This window comes from Gracilinanus agilis, chromosome 6 (genome assembly GCF_016433145.1).
Source record: "Gracilinanus agilis isolate LMUSP501 chromosome 6, AgileGrace, whole genome shotgun sequence".
In the NCBI taxonomy this organism is placed as follows: domain Eukaryota; kingdom Metazoa; phylum Chordata; class Mammalia; order Didelphimorphia; family Didelphidae; genus Gracilinanus; species Gracilinanus agilis.
The window spans coordinates 37857622-37879517 of NC_058135.1; the positions used below are offsets into that span (position 1 = coordinate 37857622).

At 33.4% G+C, this 21896-nt stretch overlaps 1 protein-coding gene across 1 annotated transcript in view; it reads right to left on the reverse strand.

The window, feature by feature from the left end:
* Window positions 1-6379: 6379 nt before the first annotated feature.
* Window positions 6380-21896, reverse strand: part of LOC123252213 (actin-related protein 3-like) — a 60674-nt gene continuing 45157 nt past the window's right edge. Inside the window, 1 exon segment of the mRNA XM_044681609.1 lies at window positions 6380-6998. Within this exon segment, the coding sequence (XP_044537544.1) occupies window positions 6380-6998 (619 nt within the window).

Sequence of the window (21896 nt, forward strand, 5' to 3'; positions counted from 1 at the left end):
AAGTTCTACAACAAGAGGGCAATATAGACATTGAAAGGATCCATAGATCACCCTCCACACTGGACACAGAAAAGTCAACACCAAGGAATATAATAGCAAAATTCAACAACTTTCAAGTAAAAGAAAAAATCTTACAAGAAGCCAGAAAGAGACAATTCAAATATCAAGGAGCACCAATCAGAATCACACAGGATCTGGCAGCCTCCATGCTAAAAGACCTCAAGGCTTAGAACACGATATTCAGAAAGGCAAGAGAACTGGGCCTTCAACCACGGATCAACTAGCCATCAAAACTGACTATATACTTCCAGGGGAAAGAATGGGCATTCAACAAAATTGAAGATTTCCAAGTTTTTGCACAAAAGAGACCAGGACTGAATGGAAAGTTTGATACCCAACCACAAAAATCAAGAGAAACATGAAAAGGTAAATAAGAAACAGAGGGAAAAGAAAGAAAACTTATAATTTTTAAAATTTGACTCTTTAAGGGTTTAAATAAGATCTAATTATCTGTATTACTATGTGGAGAAATGTTACGTATAATTCTCTGTAGTGAACTCTATTCACTATTATAATATTCACTATTATAGCAACCAGAAGAATAATTCATAGGGAGAAGATAGGATACTAAATGCTCTCAGACGACATGGGGGTGGAAAAGAGGGGGGGAATAGTAAGGGACACGAAGAAAAATCTGAGTAAATAAGAAAAATAAGATATTCTATTACACACAAAGAGGGCATGGGAAGGGGAGGGGATGAACACTATTATAAGAAGGACAGGAAGAGACCATTAAGAGGGAATAATCAAAACTTCCTCTCAGTGTAATCAACCAGGAGAGGGAAGAGTAGCTTTATTATCCATTCAGATAAAAAACTCTATCTAACCCTACTGAGAAAGTCAGAAGGGACAAACCAAAGGGAGCAGGGGAATAGGGAGGTCAAAAAAGGGAGGGGAGAAGAAGGGGGAGGGAATTCATTAGGCCTTTAAAAAACAAAAAGAGGGGAATAACAAGGGAGGGGGCAGAAAGGGAAGTCAATCAAGGGAGGGGATAAGGGATACTTGCTCAAAGCAAACCACTGGTTTAAAAGAAAATAGTGTAAGAAGGGGTGGGTCTAGGGGAGGATATAAAAATGTCAGTGAATGCACAACTGATAATTGTAACTCTGAATGTGAATGGGATGAACTCACTCATAAAACGGAAGCAAATAGCAGAGTGGATCAGAAACCAAAATCCTACCATATGTTGTCTACAAGAAACACATATGAGGTGGGTAGACACACACAAGTTTAAGGTTTAAGGGCTTGAGCAAATTCTTTTGGGCATCAAATGAAAAAAGAAGGCAGAAGTGGCTATTATGATCTCTGACAAAGCCAAAGTAAAAATAGATATGATTAAAAAAGACAGGGAAGGTCATTACATCCTGATTAAAGGCAGTATAAACAATGAGGAAAAACACTGCTCAATATATATGCACCAAGTGGTATAGCATCCAAATTCATAAAGGAGAAACAGGCAGAGCTCAAGAAGGAAATAGATAGTAAAACCATAATAATGGGAGATCTAAATATTCCTCTTTCAGATCTAGATAAATCAAAATAAAAAATAAATAAGAAAGAGGTAAGAGAGGTAAATGAAGTCCTAGAAAAATTAGATTTATTTGATATGTGGAGAAAAATAAATAGGGACAAAAAGGAATACACCTTCTTTTCAGCTGCACATGGTACATTCACAAAGATTGACCATGTAATAGGACATAGAATCATTGCAAACAAATGCAAAAGAGCAGATATAATACATGTAATCTTCTCAGATCATAATGCAATAAAAATAATAATTAGTAAGGGAACCTGGATAGACAAAGCAAAAACCAATTGGAAATTAAACAATATGATTCTCCAAAACCAATTTGTCAAAGAAGAAATCATAGAAACAAGCAACAATTTCAATGAAGAGAATGACAATGATGAGACATCCTACCAAACTCTGTGGGATGCAGCCAAGGCAGTTCTCAGGGGGAAATTTATATCCTTGAATGCATATATTAACAAATTAAGGAGGGCAGAGATGAATGAATTGGGTATGCAACTCAAAAAATTAGAAAGCGAACAAATTAAAAACCCTCAGATGAAAACTAAATTAGAAATACTAAAAAGTAAGGGAGAAATTAATAAAATCAAAAGTAAAAGAACTATTGAATTAATAAATAAGATTAGAAACTGGTATTTTGAAAAAACAGATAAAATAGACAAAGTACTAGTCAATCTAATAAGAAAAAGGAAAGAAGAATACCAAATTGACAGTATTAAAGATGAAAAGGGAGACCGCACCTCTAATGAAGGGGAAATTAAGGCAATCATTAAAAATTATTTTACCCAATTATATGGCAACAAATATAACAATTTAGGAGATATGGATGAATATCTACAAAAATATAAATTGCCTAGATTAACAGCAGAAGAAATAGAATACCTAAATAATCCCATATCAGAAATAGAAATTGAACAAGCCATCAAAGAACTCCCTAAGAAAAAATCACCAGGGCCTCATGGATTCACAAGTGAATTCTATCAGACATTCAAAGAGCAACTAATCCCAATACTATACAAATTATTTGATATGATAAGCAAAGGAGTCCTACCAAATTCCTTTTATGACACAAATATGGTACTGATTCCAAAGCCAGATAGACCAAAAACAGAAAACGGAAACTATAGACCAATCTCCCTAATGAACATAGATGCAAAAATCTTAAATAGAATACTAGCAAAGAGTCTCCAGCAAGTAATTAAGAAGATCATCCACCATGATCAGGTGGGATTTATACCAGGAATGCAAGGATGGTTCAACTTTAGGAAAACCATCCACATAATTGACCATATCAACAGTCTAACAACCAAATATCACATGATTATCTCAATAGATGCTGAAAAAGCCTTTGACAAAATACAGCATCCATTCCTATTGAAAACATTGAAAAGTATAGGAATTGAAGGACCCTTCCTAAAAATAATAAACAATATATACCTAAAACCATCAACAAGCATTATATGCAATGGGGATAAATTAGAAGCCTTCCCAATAAGATCAGGAGTGAAACAAGGATGCCCATTATCACCTCTAGTATTCAACATAGTACTAGAAACACTAGCAATAGCAATTAGAGAAGAAAAAGAATTTGAAGGTATCAAAATAGGCAATGAGGAGACTAAGCTATCACTCTTTGAAGATGATATGATGATCTACTTAAAAAATCCTAGAGAATCAACTAAGAAGCTGGTAGAAATAATCAACAACTTTAGCAAAGTTTCAGGATACAAAATAAATGCACATAAATCATCAGCATTTCTATATATTTCCAACACATTAAAGCAGCAAGAGGTAGAAAGAGTAACAGCTTTTAAAATCACTATATACAATATAAAATACTTCTGAATCTATCTACCAAAACAAACACAGCAATTATATGAAAACAACTACAAAAAACTTTCCAAAAAAATAAAACTGGATCTCAACAATTGGAAAACCATTAATTGTTCATGGGTAGGATGAGCTAACATAATAAAAATGAACATTCTACCCAAATTAATTTACCTATTTAGCGCCATACCTATCAAATTACCAAAAAACTTCTTTACTGAATTAGGAAAAACTATAACAAATTTTATTTGGAATAACAAAAGATCAAGAATATCAAGGGAAATAATGAAAAAAATGTGAAGGAAGGGGGCCTAGCAGTACAAGATATTAAACTATACTATAAAGCAACAGTCATCAAAACAATATGGTACTGGCTAAGAGATAGAAGGGAGGATCAGTGGAATAGACTTGGGGTTAATGATGTCAGCAAGACAGTGTATGATAAACCCAAAGAGCCCAACTTTTGGGACATGAATCCACTATTTGACCAAAACTGCTGGGAAATTTGGAAAACAATATGGCAGAGATTAGGTTTAGATCAACATCTCACACCCTACACCAAGATAAATTCAGAATGGGTGAATGACCTGAATATAAAGAGGGAAACTATAAATAAGTTAAGTGAAGACAAAATAGTATACCTGTCAGATCTCTGGGAAAGGAAAGGTTTTAAAACCAAGCAAGAGTTAGAGAAAATTACAAAATGCAAATTTTTTAGTTCTTAAAAATTCTTAGTAATAGAGCAGATGGAAAGAGTGTACTTAGACATTAGGCAGTGCAAGGCAAATTGAGAGACTTTGATTCCTGTGAAGAGGGGGAGAGACAGAAAGTGACCTTGAAAAAGGACTATAAAAGGCGCGACCAAAGAATAAGACTCTCGCTTGGTTTCCTTGGTTCTTCAGCAAGGAGACCCTCTCTCAGTTGGTGCTTAGGAGGGTCACCCTCTCTGTGTTGGTGAGCCAGGCTGGAGGAAGACTCTGGGAAGAAGTCACATTGTTCTAGACTAGTCCTTGACTGGAGTTTTCTACTCTGGAAAGGCTTTTTGAGAGAGACTCAGGCTAAAGGAAGAAGCCTGCATTGGTGGATTTCTGGCTGAAGACACCACCTGGACTTCCATGTGGAGATCAGGACTTGAGAGAGCTCTTGCCTGGGGATGAGCCAGACTTCAACAGAGCAGCACTTAGGCTGAGAGGATAGACAAAGCTCTGTCTCCTTCCTACATTTCCCACTTTCAGTAACTACCTTCTTGTAAATAAAAGCTGTCATTTTTTACTTAATGGCTAATATTTTGTAAAGGGCTACCACAATCTCACTATTATAACTCTCATATTGTGTCAAATCTAATTTTAAATCTTACAGCACTAAATGGCATAGTCTCTAAATTAGTAAAGGAGATATTAAATGAATATCTAAAAGAAACATAATATTATTATTATTATTATTATTATTATTATTCCTGTTGACTCCTTAGGAGCATAGGGCCGCAACCATCTCACGCCAACGGACTCTGTTCTGGGCAACTTCCCCCAGCTGGACCCATGTCATTCTGACTGTTTTTGTTTCATTTTCAGCAGATCTTCGCCAGGTCTGTTTTGGCCTTCCAACTTTCCTCCTCCCCGAAAGGGTTCCAGCACAATGCTTGTCTGGCTACGTTGTCTTCCGGTTTTCGTAGCATATGTCCTATCCATCTCCACTTATGTTTCTTTATGTCCTGACTAATGGGGTACTGGATTGTTCTTTCCCAGAGACTAGCATTGGAGATCTTTTCAGGCCATCTGATGTTCAAGATGTGATGTAGACATCTATTAACAAAGACCTGGAGTTTGTTGGTGTTAGCGCTCGTCACTCTCCAGCTTTCTGATCCATATAGGAGGACGGCCTTTATGTTGGTATTGAAGATTTGGAGCTTAGTGATGAGGGACAGTGCTTTGGAGATCCAGACAGACTGCAGGGTGTTAAATGCCTGTCTGGCTTTGTTGATTCGGTTTCTGATGTCCTCATCTGCTCCGCCGTCCTTACTGACTATGCTACCCAAATACCAAAAAGAAACATATAGTAGAACTATATTAGTGAGGGACCTCAATTTCCCCCTTTGAGATCTAGGTAAATCAAACCAAAAAAAATAAACAAAAAAGAAATAAAAGAAGTAAATAAAAATTTAGAAAACTTAGAATTAATATCTCTCTGTGGAGATAATTGAAGAGCAATAAAAAGGGCTATATCTTCTTTTTTAAGAGTACATGGCTCCTACACTGAAAATGACCATTTTTAGGGCATAAAAACTTTATAACCAAGTACTGAAAAGCAGAAATAATAAATGTATCCTTTTCAGATCATAATACAATAAAATTATAATTAATGAAACTACATGGAAAGACAAAAAATAACTTGGAGACTAATCTAAAGAGTGGGTCAAAGAACAAATTATAGAATAAATCAATAAGTTTATTAATGAGAATGACAAGGAAGAGACAACATATCAAAATTTATGGGATACAGACAAAGCAGTAATTAAGGGAAATTTATATCTCTAAACTCTTATATCAGTAAAATAGAGAAAATGCAGATCAATGAATTGGACATATACCTCAAAAAACTAGAAAAGGAATGAATTTAAAGTCCTCATTTAAAGACTAAATTAAATCCTAAAAATTAAAGGACAAATTAATAAAATTAGAAATAAGAGAACCATTAATCTAATAAATAAGATTTGGAGTTGTTTTTATTTTTTATTTTATTTTTTATTTTTTATTTTGCCTAAAGAAAAATTTTAATTATTTTGGCTTTCTTCTACATTCGTATATTGATACATTTATTAAAATATTCCTGTTGAATTATGTTTGGTCTTTTTCTTGTCAAGTCAGTTTGCTATCTTAATACCAGCCATCCAGACAAAACAGGTAATCAGAAAGATGAGCTCTTCCCCACTTCCCTAACTGTTATAATATGAAGTCAATTTTAAGACATGACCCCAAACACTGGATTGTGGCGGCAAATACTAGGTCCGATTTCTTCATAATCCTTTTTGGTGTGTCATACTTGGTAGAACTCAGGTGTGGAAGCCAGCATTGATCCCCCGAACCAAACTGCATATCGTCGCATGTGGTGTGTAATGACTTCCACATCAATAGACTTTGGCTTCAGTCTACCACCACTTAATTCTTCACTTAGTTTCAGTCTTGCATCAACAGTTCTTTTCAAATCTCGCTGTAGTCGATGTCCAAAATCCCTGAACATGGTTGAACCCCCGGAGAGGACAATATTCTTGTAGAGAGGACGTCTGACATCAATAGGGCAATTCTGAATTACTTCATCTACTACTTCTGAGATAGGTTGTGTGAAGTCTGGATTAGCAAACTCTGGATGAAAGAAGATTTCTGGCCCCAGGAACCATTCGTAACCAACATCAATGGAAAATTCTTTCTTTGAAATTGCATTGATTCCAGTATACTGTTTAATCCACTTTGACCCATCTGTATCATACTTGTTAAATTCTTGCTTGATGCGGGGAGGACGGGGGGGGGGGGACTGGTGGCGGGGGCTATCTAACCATCCACAGCTGGGCCGCCTAGCGCTCCTGGGAGTCAGAGAGGAAGCTCTTGGAGTTGTTTTATGTGGGGGAAATGAAATAGACAGTGTGGGTTAATTTGATTAAGAAAATAAAATAATAAGTATCAAAAATGAAAAGGGTAAACTGACCACCAAAGAAGAGGAAAATAAAGCAATCATTAGGAACTATTTTGTCAAATTGTATGATTTTCTAGTATTCTTTAATTATACCATAATATCATCTGCAAAGAGTGATAGTTCATTCTCCTCATTGCCTACTTTAATCCCTTCAATTTATTTTTCTACTCTAATTGCTATGGCTAGTGTTTCCAATACAATGTTAAATAGTAGAGGTGATAATGGATTTCCTTTCTTCACTGCTGATCCTATTGGTAAGGCTCCTAACTTATCCCCATTGCAGACAGTTTTAAATAAATGCTATTTAATCAATTGAGATAGTCATGTGATTTTTGTTGGTTGTTGATATGGCCAATTATGTGAATGGTTTTCCTAATATTAAACCAACCCTCCATTCCTAGTATAAATCCCACCTGGTTATAGTGAATAAGTCTTGTGATAACTTGCTGTAGTCTCCTTGCTTATTTATTTAGGTATATGATTTGATTTTATAAGATTATTCACTTAAAAAAATGAAAAATATGAAAATATGTTTTGTGTGATAATACATGTGTAAACCAGATTAAATTGCTTGTCAAATTCAGGAAGAAGTCAACACAATTCCTATATCCTTGAAAAAGTTATATGCAAATTTGTTATTAACATAAAATACAACAAAATACAAGAAAAAAAAGAACTGATACTGAGTACTGATGTTAAGATAGAAGATAAGGGCCTTAAATAAAATATATCTTACCTTAGACACATACTAGCTGTGTAACCCTGGGCACATAATTTCACTTTATTTGCCTGAATTCCTTCATTTGCAAAATGATCTAGAAAAGAAAATGGCAAACCACTTCGGTATCTTTGCCAAGAAAACCCCAAAGTGGAGCTATGAAAGAATCAAACATGACTGAAAAGCAACTGAAGAGAACAACAGTGAGAAGGGCTAGAAATATGAATTGAGATGTTTGACTTTGGGGAAGCTATTGTACTGTCTATTCTTTTTTTAGTTATCATTTATTTTTATTTTCATATGTAGCATAATATAATATAGGAGAAAAATAATATAACATAGTTGTGATAAATATAGAATAAATTATAATAAACGAGAAACAAATTCTTACATTAGCAATGGAAAAAAGATTAAAAAGGGTGAATTTACCACCAATGAAAAGAAAATTGAAGCAATCATTAAGAACTATTTCCCCAAATTATATGTCAATAAATTTGGCAATCTAAATAAAATATATGAATATTTACAAAAATGTAAATTTCTCAAAATAACAAAAGAGGAAGTAGAATACTTCATTTATTTCATTAAAGGAAATTAAATAAGCAGTTGATGAACTCTCTAAGAAAATATCCACAGGGCCATATGGATTCACAAGTAAATGCAACAAACACTTAAAGAACAATTAATCCTAATACCATAAGAACTATTTGAAGAAATAGGCAAAGAAGATAAAGAAGGCAAATTCCTTATTATAGTACAAATATGGAACCGATACCTAAAAGAACAAAAATAAGAAAGAAAATTATAAACTTATTTTTAACTGAGTTTTTTAATGAAAAATTTTAAAACAAATACCAGCAGGAAGATCAAAGCAATATATCCCAAGGATCATTAATGATGATCAGGTGAGATTTATTCCAGGAATACAGGGTTAGTTCAATATTAGGAAAATTATCAACATTATTAATCATATTGATAAAAAACTAAAAGAAATCACATGATTATCTCAATAGATGCCTCAAAAGTTTTTGACAAAATACAATACCCATTTCTAATAATAAAAATGAGAAAATAGGAATAAAAGGAGTTTTCCTTAAAATGATAAGTAAAACTTCTAAAACTATCAACAAATATCATTTTAAATAGGGATAAGGAGCATTCTCAGTCATACAAGTAGTCAAACAAGAATTCTCATTATTACCACTATTATTTTGTATTTTAATAGAAATGCTAACTTTAGCAGAGAAGATATAGAAATTGAAAAAATTAAAGTAAATATAAAGGAAGCTATACTATCACTCTTTGCAGATGATATGATAATAAACTTAAATAATCCTAGACAATCAAGTAAAAAACTAGCTGAAATAATTAATAACTTCAGCAAGTTGCAAGATACAAAATAAACCCATATAAATCACCAGTATCACTATTTATTACCAATAAAATCCTACACCAAGTGATAGACCAAGAAATTCCATTTCAAATAATTCTAGACAATATAAAATACCTGAGAGTCTATTTGCCAAGGGAAACAGAAATTATATGAACAGAATTTTAAAACATTTTTTGCACAAATAAAATCTATTTTAAACTATTGGGAATGTGCTAATTGCTCGTGATTAGGCTGAGCCAATATAATTAAAATAAAGTCTACCTAAATTAATTTACTCATTCAGTGACATAATCAAATTACCAACAATTATTTTGTAGAGCTAGAAAAAACAATAACAAAATTCATCTTGCGGACCAAAAGGTTAAGAATATCAAAGGAATTAATGAAAATAAATGTGAATGGAAGTGGTCTACCAGTACCAGTATATTATAAAGCGGTAATTGTCAAAATAATCTGGTACTGGCTAAGAAATAGAATGGTGAATCAATGGAATATATTAGATATAAAATATATAGTGGCAAATGACCATAACAATCTAGTGTTTGATAAACCCCAAAATTCCATTTTGGAGAACAAGAACTCACTATCTGATAAAAATTGCTGACAAAACTGGAAAATAGTATGGCAGAAACTAGGGATAGACCAATATCTCATACCCTATACCAAGATAAAGTCAAAACAAGTAGATGAACTTTTTTATAGCTTATACTAGATGACCTCTGATAGAGCTCATGATTCTAAAGTAACTTCAAATTCTCCAATGCATGAGAATATACTAAACCTAGTACTATCTATGCAAACATTTTAAAATGGAATAGACATTCCAAAATCACCATAATTTTATAAGGCCATGATCATGTGAATATGTACACAAGGCACTTTTCCACCAAAATGTCCTCATATCACCTTTAGAGTCAGAAGTGAGGTAAAAGGACTTTTTCTATAAGAGGCAGTTAGGTGGCAGTTAGTAAATAGAGCTCTTGCCATGTAGCCAGTCAACATTTATTAAATATTCAGTTTATTAAATTATTTAATAAATTAAATATTTGCCATGCTCTGTCCTAAGCACATCAGGAACACTTAGTTTCAAATCTGGTCTCAGACACTTACTGGTTGTGTGACTGAACAGTTTCCTCAGCTACAACATAGGGATTATATTGGTCCCTAACACTTAGGGTAATTGTATCAGATTAGGCAGTATTTTTAAAGTGCTCAGGATAGAGTAGGTGCTAATTAGTTTTTTTTTTCTTTTTCCTTCTCCTTCCTTTTTATGTTGGATTACCTAGGAATCAAAGGAGAAAGGGAAAAGATTTAAAATGATTTAAAATGGGAAAAAAGAAGATATAATAAAGGATAGAAGTTTGAGATGATGCTTTCAATTCTCTAATTTCTTTCTTTTTTTTCTTTTCTTCCTTTCTAAAATACTTGATATAAATATTTTATCATTAAGTCAATTTCCCCAACTGAACACAATTCTGGACAGATAACACTTCTTTGAGATAAAATCCCTGAGGTTTTGACACCATTCTTCATAGAATGAGAAAGGGAAGTTCAGAAAGCTAAAACGATTTCCCCCATACTAGAAAGAAACAGAGCTAAGATGCTAATGTAGGATGGATTCTAGAGATGCAATTCTTCTTTCAGACATAAAATTATATCTACTTTGAACAGCCAAATATTACATTACTATAAGAATAGGGGTGACAACAAATTATAAACCAAGGAAGGTTGACAGGCAAAATTTGAGTCCTTCTCACAAAATCTATTCCAAGTACATATAAATATTGAGGTGCTAAAACAACATGCTCTCTTTAGACAAACAATTTTCAATGAAAACAGTATATTTCTTGTCATGTAGATGTCTGCCAGCTTTTCCAAGTATCATTCTATCATCTTTAACAATATACAAATACCAAATTTATAAGTGCATATATATTTGTATATACATATACACACACATACACACACAAGCCATTCAATAAATATGTTTACTGACTGATAAACATCCCCCTATACTTTCTAAATGAACTCTTGCTATGTATTTAAAAAGGCAGTATCAGATTTGTGTTTATAAACTAGGAATTAAATATATAGGAAACATGGTCAAATATTCTGTAATATTTTTTTCTTCTCTGTGTCAGTTCCTTGAATGGTATGCAAAAATAAAGCCCAACTAATATTAAAGTGACCCATATGTAAGTTTTACAGAGTAACTCTGCTCTAACAAAATGAAAGCTATAAGAAGATTGAAATCAGAGACATTTTTATAACTTCAAAGTAATCATGCTTTTACTCATGTTTACTAATAAATTTGGAGATAATGTAAGAGACCGAGAAACCATTCTTCTCAGCATGACAGATCTGAGAGAGAAAGATGTAGAAAAGGAGCTATGATATAGGACCTCTTAAAAATAAAGGGAAAAAGGTAATCACCCTTTTAGATAGGATTGCTTGTGTTTTTATTTTTGAATGTAAGGATGCACCTGCCTCAAAACACCTCTTGAACTATGGCTGGTTGCATTTTTTAAAAAAGAGATAACAATGGATAAAGTTAAGGAGTAAAAAGAAAATGTCATTAACCCCTGGGCTTGGCTTAATTTCTGGGCCTTTCCCCTACTCACTAACATATATAGAAGAACAAAAAGAAACTTTAGTTTCCAAAATAGGGGGGCTCCACTCTCTTCTCTGCTTATTAGATTGATGGTAAATGATCATTGACTTCTTTGTTTTCTAGCCTTTGTAGTTTTAAACTTCAAGTATGTGGAATTATAAGTATACTAAAGTAAAGAGAAATTTCTGATAGAGAAAAACAAGGAAAAACAAGACTGTCCAACAAAAAGATTAAGCAGGAGTATATTAGCTATTGGGGAGAGCCTTGTTCTGTGTTTTAAAAACCTGGGTTTTTGGTTGAGGATGAGAGACTTAGCTAAATCTCTTAAGGGAACCAGAAAGGAAGATGTGAAAAAAGAACTTTTATACATTCAAAGAAGTGTCTATACCTTTTAAAAAAGAACTGTCACAAGGGAAAAATGATTTATTATAGTATTTAAATTAAAAGATCACGAGAGAGTGGCAACTAGTTGGAACAATGGACTGAGAGCCAAGCCTAGAGATGAGAAGTCCTGGGTTCAAATACTATCCCAGGCCATTTCTCACTGTGACCCCATGCAAGTCATTTAACCACATTGCCTAGCCCTTACCACTTTTCTGCTGTGGAGCCAATACACAGTATTGATACTAAGATGGAAAGGTAAGCATTTTAAAAAACAAAACAAATGAACAAAAAGGCCATGACAGTATCCACTCAATCCTTGAGATAGAGATAACATAGAATGATAGTATGCAAAAGACTGAAAGCAGAGAGAAGCTTCCATGGTACATTACAGCAAAAATCTCCCTGAAGAGGATGTCTCTCAGAAATGATGTGTCTCCAATAAGTATCCAGCTGAGCAGCAACTAGCCAGATTTACTAAGGAGAACAAGAACAAGTGTGATGCAGGATAGGCAAAAAGAAATAAGTGGGTTGTCATTGGCATGGCTAGAGGGAACACCTAAATAAATGCAGTATAACATAACTTATTTCAGTATGTAAATATACATTAATGGTTAATCCTCTACAATTCTCAATAGAATAAGAATTACAGACATTAAGAGAAGACAGAGGAAAGGCCAGAAAAGGAAGGGGAAGAAAAAGGGAAAGATAAGAATAGAGGGAAATGAATTGTGTGAGCTAGATGTTGTTATTATTACCATTTAACAGCATAGGATATGGGCTCAAGTAGAGGCTAAATGACTTTCCCAGGAATATTATATAAATGTAAAACTCTTTTAATTACAAAAGATGCATTTGAACATAGAATATAATGAATGACCTGGGAGGAATAGTCCTTTATAGGACAAAGAAAAATTATAAATTCTGAAAAATCTTTACACTTCTCAAAGCATAGGGCTGGTCTTAGGTCTCCTGAATAGGGATAAAAAGGAATATACCTTCTTTTCAGCAGCACACATAATATACCAAGATTGACTGTTTACTATGGCAGTTATATGAAGCTTTTAGAACCTTTTAGACACAGCATGCCATGCCCTGCTCTCTCCAGAGACCAAGTGGCACCTTCCCCCCACTGTCTTACCACATACAGGGGTGAGAGAAAGGGAAGGAGTGGCCCAGGTGCTTCTCTCAGGGGAGTGAGTGAGGGCTTCTAGGTGTAGGGAAGTGTGGTGGAGAGGGGGTGGGGAGAAGCTCCACTTGAGGTCTTCTGCCTTTCTAGTAACTAACTTTGGTGAGAGATGGCATGAGTGCCCACAGACACATCTCTGTGTGCCATCTTCGGTAAGCATGCCACAGATTTGCAATCATAGTACAAAGGCATAAGAACATCACAACCAAATGCACAAAAGCAGAAATAATAAAGGCAACTTTTCCAGATCATAATGCAATAAAATTACAATTAATAAGGATTCAAGGAGAGACAAATTAAAAAGTAATTGGAAACTAAATAATCTAATTCATCAAAACTGGTGGATTAAAGAACAAATCATAGAACAGTAACTGATTTAATTGAAGAGAATGACAATGAAGGGACAACATATCAAAATTATGAGATATAGCCAAAACAGTACTCAAGGGAAATTTTATATATCTGGATGCTCATTTCAACAAAATAGTGGAAAAAAAGATCAATGAATTGGGCAGGCAACTAAAAAATAACTAGAAAAAGAACAAATTGAAAATCCCCAGATAAAGACTAAATTGTAAATCTTAAAAATTAAAGGAGAAATTAACAAAATTGAAAGTAAAAGAACTATTGGAGTAACAAATAAGACCAGGAGCTGATTCTATGTTAAAGCAAATAAAATAGAGCATTGGTTAATTTGATTTAAAAAAAAAAGAAAGAAGACAATCAAATTACCAGTAACAAACATGAAAAGGGTGATTTCACCTCTATTAAAGAGGAAATAAAGGCAATTATTAGAAGGTATTTTGCCAAATTATATGACAATAAATCTGGCAATCTGGGTGAAATGGATGGATATTTACAAAAATATAAATTGCCTATATTAACAAAAAAGAAAATAGAATACATAAAAAATTCTCTCTCAGAAAAAGAAATTGAACAAGCCATCAATGCACTCCATAGGGGGGAAAAACCCAGAGCCAGATGGATTCACAAGTAAATTCTATCAAACTTTTAAGGAACAATTTATCACAATACCATACAAACTATTTGACAAAATAAATAAAGAAGGTGTCTTATCAAATTCTTCTCATAACACAAATATGGTATTTCTACCTAAGTCAGGAAGACCAAAAATAGAGAAAGAAAATTGTAGACCAATCTCCATAAATGAACAGAGAAGCAAAAATCTTAAATAAAAAAACTAGCAAAAAGACTACAGGAAGTTATCACAAGGATTATTCACTGTGAACAGGTAGGATTTATACCAGGAATGCAAGACTGGTTTATTAGGAAAATCATTCATATAACTGACCATCTCAATAACCAATCTAACAGAAATCACATGATTATCTCAATAGATGCAGAAAAAGCCTTTGACAAAATTCAACACCCATTACTATTAAAAACTCTAGAAAGCATAGGAATAAATAGGTCATTCCTTAAAATGATTAGTATCTACCTAAAACCTTTAGCAAATATCATCTGCTATGGGGATGAGTTAGAAGCCTTTCCAATAAGATCAGTAGTGAAGCAAGGATGTCCATCATCATCCCTATTATTTAATATAATACTAGAAATGCTAGATGTAGCAATTAGAGAAGAAAAAGAAATTGAAGGGATTAAAGTAGGCAATGAGGAAACTGAACTATCATTGTTTGAGGATGATATGATGATATGATATTAAGGAGTCCTAGAAAATCAACAAAAAGGCTAGTGGAAATAATTAACAACTTTAGCAAAGTTGCAGGGTACAAGATAAACCCACATAAATCATCAGCATTTCTATATATTTCCAACAAAATTCAGCAGCAGAAATTGGAAAAAGAAACAACATTTAAAATCATACTAGAAAATATAATATTTTGGGGAATTTATCTGCTGAGACAAACACAGGAATTTCATGAACATAATTACAAAACACTTTTTATCCAAATAAAACTAGATCTAAACAATTGGAAAGACATTAATTGCTCATGACTAGGTCAAGCTAATAGAATAAAAATGACAGTCTTACCTAAATTAATTAATTCATTCAGAATTATGCCTATCAAACTATCAAAAAAACTATTTTATAGAATAGAAAAATAATAACAAAATTCATTTGGAAGAACAAAAGACCAAGAATATCAAGGGAAGTAAAGAAAAAAAATGTAATGAATGCAGGGCCTAGCAGTAGCAGATATAAAGCTGTACTATAAAGCAGTGATCATCAAAACAATCTGGTTCAGGCTAAGAGATAGGAGGATAGATCAATGGAACAGACTAGGGGTAAATTATCTAAGCAACTTAATGTTTGATAAACCCCAAATTCCCAGCTTTTGGGATAAGAACACACTATTTGACAAAAACTGCTGGGAAAACTGGAAAACTGTATAGGGAAAATTGGGTTTAGATCAACATCTCACACTCTATACAAAGATTAGTTTGAAATGAATATATGATGTATAAAGATATATAAAGAATAATATAAGTAAATTAGGTGAACATAGAGTAGTCTAACTGTCAGATCTAAGGAGAAGGAAAGAATTTAAGACCAAACAAGATAGAAACATTACAAGATGTTAAATGAATAATTTTGTTTATATTAAATTAAAAAGCTTTTGTACAAACAGAACCAATACAACCAAGATTAGAAGAGAAGCAACAAGTTGGAAAAATTTACAATAAATTCCTCTGATAAAGTTCTCATTTCTCAAATATATAAAGGATTAAGCCAAATTTATAAGAAAACAAGTCATTCCCCAAATGACAAATGTTCAAAGGAAATGAATAGGCAGTTCTCGGAGGAAGAAATCAAAGCTATCAATAATCCTATGAAAAATTAGTCTAAATCCATTCTGATTAGAAAAATGCAAATCAAAACAACTCATATATCATATCACCTTACACCTATCAGATTGTACAATATATCAGTAAAGGAAGTAGTAAATGTTGGAGGGGATGTGGCAAAATTGGGAGCATCCATTACTGGTGGAGTTGTGAATTGATCCTACCATTCTAGAAGGCAATTTGGAATTATACCCAAAGAGTTTTAAAAGAATGCATGCCTTTTGATCTAGCAATACGACCACTAGGTCTATATCCTAAAGAGATGAAAAAATGGGAAAGGACCTGTTTGTATAAAAATATTATTGCTGTGCTTTTTGTGGTGGCCAAAAATTGGAAACTTAGGGGATGTCCCTCATTTGGGGAATGACTGAACAAATTGTCTGGATGATGATGATGACGGAATACTAGGAAATTGTTGATTTCTTTTAGAACAGGAAAGACCTACATGAACTGATGCTAAGTGAAATAAGTAGAACCAGAAGAATATTATACACAATAATTGAAACACTGTGGGACAAGCAAATGTAATAGACTGCTACTAACAGCAATACAATGATCCAGGACAGTTCTGAGGGACTTTATGAACAGAATGCTCTCCACATCTAGAGAAAACTGTTGGAGTAGAAATGCAGAAGAAAACATATAATTTATCACTTGTTCATTTGTATAGGATTTTGGATTTTGCTTTTTAAAAATAACATTACAAAAATGAACAATATGGAAATAAGTCTTGAGTGATGAAACATGTAAACCCAGTGGAATTGCTTGTCAACTGCAGGAGAGGGGAGTGAAGAGGGGAGGGAGACAACACAAAATCATATAACCTTGAAAAACACATGTAGATTTGTTATGGGAATGTTATATATAAAAATAAATGGAATCTCAAGAAAACTATATTTACCATTAAATTAGGACTTTGCCTTTCAGAGTCCACTGATACTGGAACTGAAAAAGTTGTAGGAGAGAGTCAGGAAGATCTGTGGTAGCAATAAAGTCAGAAGAATAGTAAATAACAACTGTACAGCCAGATGTAGAAGATGTTAGATCACTTAAGTATCTGAGATTAAAGATGGGAAATACCAAAAAAATGCAGATAAATGTGGAACACTGAATCTCAAGCAAAAGTCTAATGTTGGCCAAAGGGTGAAAAAAGGAGTACTACAGCATATAACTTCAAGAAGAGATTAAGTAGTTATGGACGAAATGCTACAAACCCCATAACACAAGTAGAAGGGGAAAGGGATGCTGACACCTTTAGCTATCTGCTATGATATTCCTTAGGGGGAGAGGTAGAGAGAGGAAAGTAAGCACTATTCTCTTATGGCAATAATGAAATCTCCCTAATAACTCATCACTATTAACCATTTCTTGCTGTGCATAAAAACATATGGGTGAAAGCCAAGGGACCACGGAAAGTGCCAAAGACACACAGAAATTACACTTACCTTTTCTCCACTATTTTTCAGAACACTGTCATGAATTTTGTTGACAAGGATTGAACCTTGAAGATTTACCAACAACTTTGCTTTTATCACTTTATCACCACTAGTCTCTCAGCCTACTCCATTTCTATCTGCATATTTGATTAATTTTAAAATCTTACTATAAGACAATTTCTATACTAGAAGTTATGTTATTGAAATTTTCTGTTGTCCAAAAAACCAAAACCTAACTATTCTTTCAACAGTGATGGAAGCAGAAAGATTGGGCAATCATCCTATCCCATTCCCCAGTTTTCATTGTTGTTTTCTACTGTTAAAACATATAAATTTATAAGAGGATAATCATTAAATATGAAAGACTGTATTACTGAAAGATGTCATTTATCTGACCAAAGCAATGACAATATAAGACTTCAAATTAATAAGTATGAAACAGATCTTTCTCCCCAATCAGAAAGGCCTGTAGTAAAATTTGGTCTTAGACATGTGACCCCAGATAATTCACTTAATCTCTGTCAATTTTCCTCAACTATAAAATGTGGAGCAAGTAACACACATCTTTCATGATTTTTGTGAGAATCAAAAAATTATTTGAAAAACATTTAGTACAGTACCTGGCACAAAATAAGTGCTCAGTAAATGCTTCTTCTTTTCTCTTGTGAAAGATATAATAAACTACAGATATAGAACCAGCCATTTATTCTCTAATTGGACCTCCTGGTTGATTTGTTTTGCCTTAGTATACATAATCATTAGAAGGGAGTACTTCTACTGAAGCAAGTAGTGTGGTGGAGAGAAGAAAATGAGTTTTAACTGACATGGAAAACAAAGAAAAAATTATATTTTACTCATTTAATTTAACTTAAATAACTAAGTTCCTAAAGAAGATGAATAGGTGGTTATAATGCACAATACAAAAGTTTCAATAAAACAATTATTTTTTAATTAAAAAAACAAAATGGAACAAAATTAGGATAAAAAACAGACATATTGAGGATAACTAGAAAAAATGTTAGCTATAAAAATTTATAAATACCCAGAAAGAAAATAGACCAGAAGGTAATGCAGAGTTGTTTTGGCTATTACTATATTCTTTTCTTTTATCAAACTGTAAATAGGTTAGAGTTTATGGATATATTTAGGATTTTATTTCTCTTTTTTGTTTGATTACTCATACTTGTCATAAGTGTAAGTTCATGCTAAAGCATTATTTTTTAGAAATATGCTCCTTCATAAAATGTGTACAGTAACATTGAAGTTTGTGTGTGCAGACTATTTGTAAACAAAAAGAAAAGGAGAAAAGTCATCATTTCAGTTCTCACTTTTACCATTGAGGTTTTAGGGGTTGTGCCAAAGGTAGAGAGATAAGTAGACTCTTCTTATGTCAACACAATGCCATTTTGCTAATGTTACTGCCACGAAAAGAATAGCTGGACATGTCCAATGACTTTTAGAGCCCTCCCTGTTGCACTAAAACTCAATTTTACAAATATCCTATTTTCTACTTAGAAACACTATTTTAAAGAAACATTTTCGTTGGAAAACTGTATGGTAGAAGCTAGGAATAAACCAATATCTCACATCCTCTACCAGTGATGGTGAACTTTTTAAAAGGGCAGGTGATATGAGAAATGTCCTCAGGCTCCTATGGAGAGGGGGATGTGACCATTCCAGCCTAGCATCTCTCTGGCTTTCTAGTAACAAACTCTGTTGAACTCTGTATTAGGGCAACAGTGTGTGCGCCTACAGAGAGGACTCTGAGTGCCCCCTCTGGCACACATTCCATAGGTTTGCCACCACAGCCCTATACCCAGATAAGGTCAAAATGGGTATATGATTTAGATATAAAAAGTGGTGCCATAACTAAATTAGGGAAACATACAATAGTTTACCTAGCATATCTATGGAGAAGGGAAGAATTTATAACCAAAGAAGATGTGGAGAGCCTTTTAAGATATAAAATGAATAATTTTGATTAGAGTAAATTAAATAGATTTTATTTAAACAAAACTAATGTAATCAAGACTAGAAGGGGAAAAGAAACTAAGGGGAAATTTCTCTGATAAAATTTTTATTTCTCAAATCTATGTAGAACTAAGTGAAATTTATAAGAATACAAGTCATTCCCCAACTGACAAATGGACAAAGGATATAAACAAATAAATTTAAGATGAAGAAATCAAAGGTATCAATAATCATATAAGATTGTTTTAAATCACTCTTAATTAGAGGAATGGAAATTAAAACAACTCTGAGGTACCACCTCACACTTTTCAGATTGGCCAATATGTCAGTAAAAGAAAGTGATAAATGTTGGAGGGAACATTTGGTGGCAAAATTGGAACACTAGTGCATTGTTGGTGGAGTTGTGAAGTGATCTAACTATTCTGGAGGGCAATTTAGAATTACATCCAAAGGACCAATTGAGTTTACCTTTTGATCCTATAATACCACTATTGAGTCTGTACTTGTAAAAAAGTATTTTGGACCTACTTGTACAAAAATATCTATAACAGCTCTTTTTGTAGAAACAAAGAACCAGATATTGAGAAGATGTCCATCATTTGGGGAATAGCTAAACAAATTGTGGTATATGTTGGCAATGGAACACTAAACTTGTGCTATAAGAAATTATATGCAAGATGACTTCAGAAAAAGCTGGAAAGAGCAACATGAACTGATGCGGAGTGAAATAAGAACTAGGAGAAGATTATACACAGTAACAGCAATATTGTACGATGATCAACTGTGAAAACTTGGCTACTTTCAGCAATGCAATGATTTGGGACAATTCTGAAGGTTTTATGACAGGGAATGCTATCTACCCCCATAGGAAGAATTGTTGGAATATAAATGAATGCAGATCGATTGAAGCATACTATCTTTCACATCAGTGTATTGATATTTTTATTTTGGATTATTTTGTTTTGTATGTGTGTTTTCTTACAACAATGTGATCATTGTTGATATATGGAAGTGTTTTGCATAATAATACATGTGTTGCGTAGGTCAAATTACTTACTATTTCTGAGATGAGGGAAGGAATGGAAGATAGGAGATGGTTTGAATCTTTAGCATGTAGGAAAATGTGTGTTGAAAATTATTATTACATGTAACTGGGAAAAAATAACTTTGAATTAAAATAAAGAAGCGTTTTCAAAAACCAATCACTCTATTATAAAATTTTTAGAAATGATTTTTGAATGTTTAAAAACTGAGTTGAAAGAAACAGATCCATAATGTAAGATTAAGTATGGTATAGAGGGAAAATAAATGTATTTAGAATCAGAAAATTGGAATTTGAATCCTATCCCTATTTTTCACATGACAAATCACTTAATTCATTTCCTCTTCTCTAAAATAGAGGGGCTTTGGTGACTTCTGGAGAAGCAATAGGGAAGCCCATATTTCCCATACAGAGTTTAATAAGTATCTGGAAAGGGCCAAAAGAACAGAGATGAATAAAACAGAAAAATAATTAGATGTGATCTTTATTCAGACCAGAAATACACAAAAAATGTCCAGAAGATGGTAGTGGCTAGTAGAGGTGTCAAACTAGGGAAGACAACATCACCTAAAATAAATACAGATTCTTTGGAGGCCTTGAGAGATTCAGATCAGGTAAACCATTGTAAACATTTATAGCAGAAGATTTCAAAGGTAGGGAGTGAACAGGTTTTGCCTAGCTTGGTCCCAGTCCTGGTATGTCACAGCAGGGCTGAGAACAAGTCTCAAAAGGTTAACATGCAGAAAGATGGGGTCTTCTTTGGAGTAATAGGAATCACAAGAGGAAAGGCCAATACAGTGCCACTAAGCACCACTGTGCAGGATGTCTGACACCAGCATGATCTCTAGCATCCTACAGAAGCCTGATAGGGTTATGGCAAGTAATAGTACTGACTACTACAGCAGAAAGAGAAAGAGAGAGAGAGAAACAGACAGACAGACAGACAGACAGACAGAGAAGTCAGTGTTTAAACCATCAATAGAACACAAGAAAACTGACAGAAACCAGAGGTTGTGACAAAAGACAGGGTTTGATACCAGCCAGTCTGTACAGATTTGACACATCAGGGCCATTCATACTATAGAAACAACAGGACAAAACAAGTTTGACCCAAGAGTACTAGAAAAGACTTCTCTTAGCAGAAAATCCGAGTCTTAGAGATAAGGCAGAAAAAATGAATCAAGGGAAAAAAGACCATAAACACAATGAGCAAATACT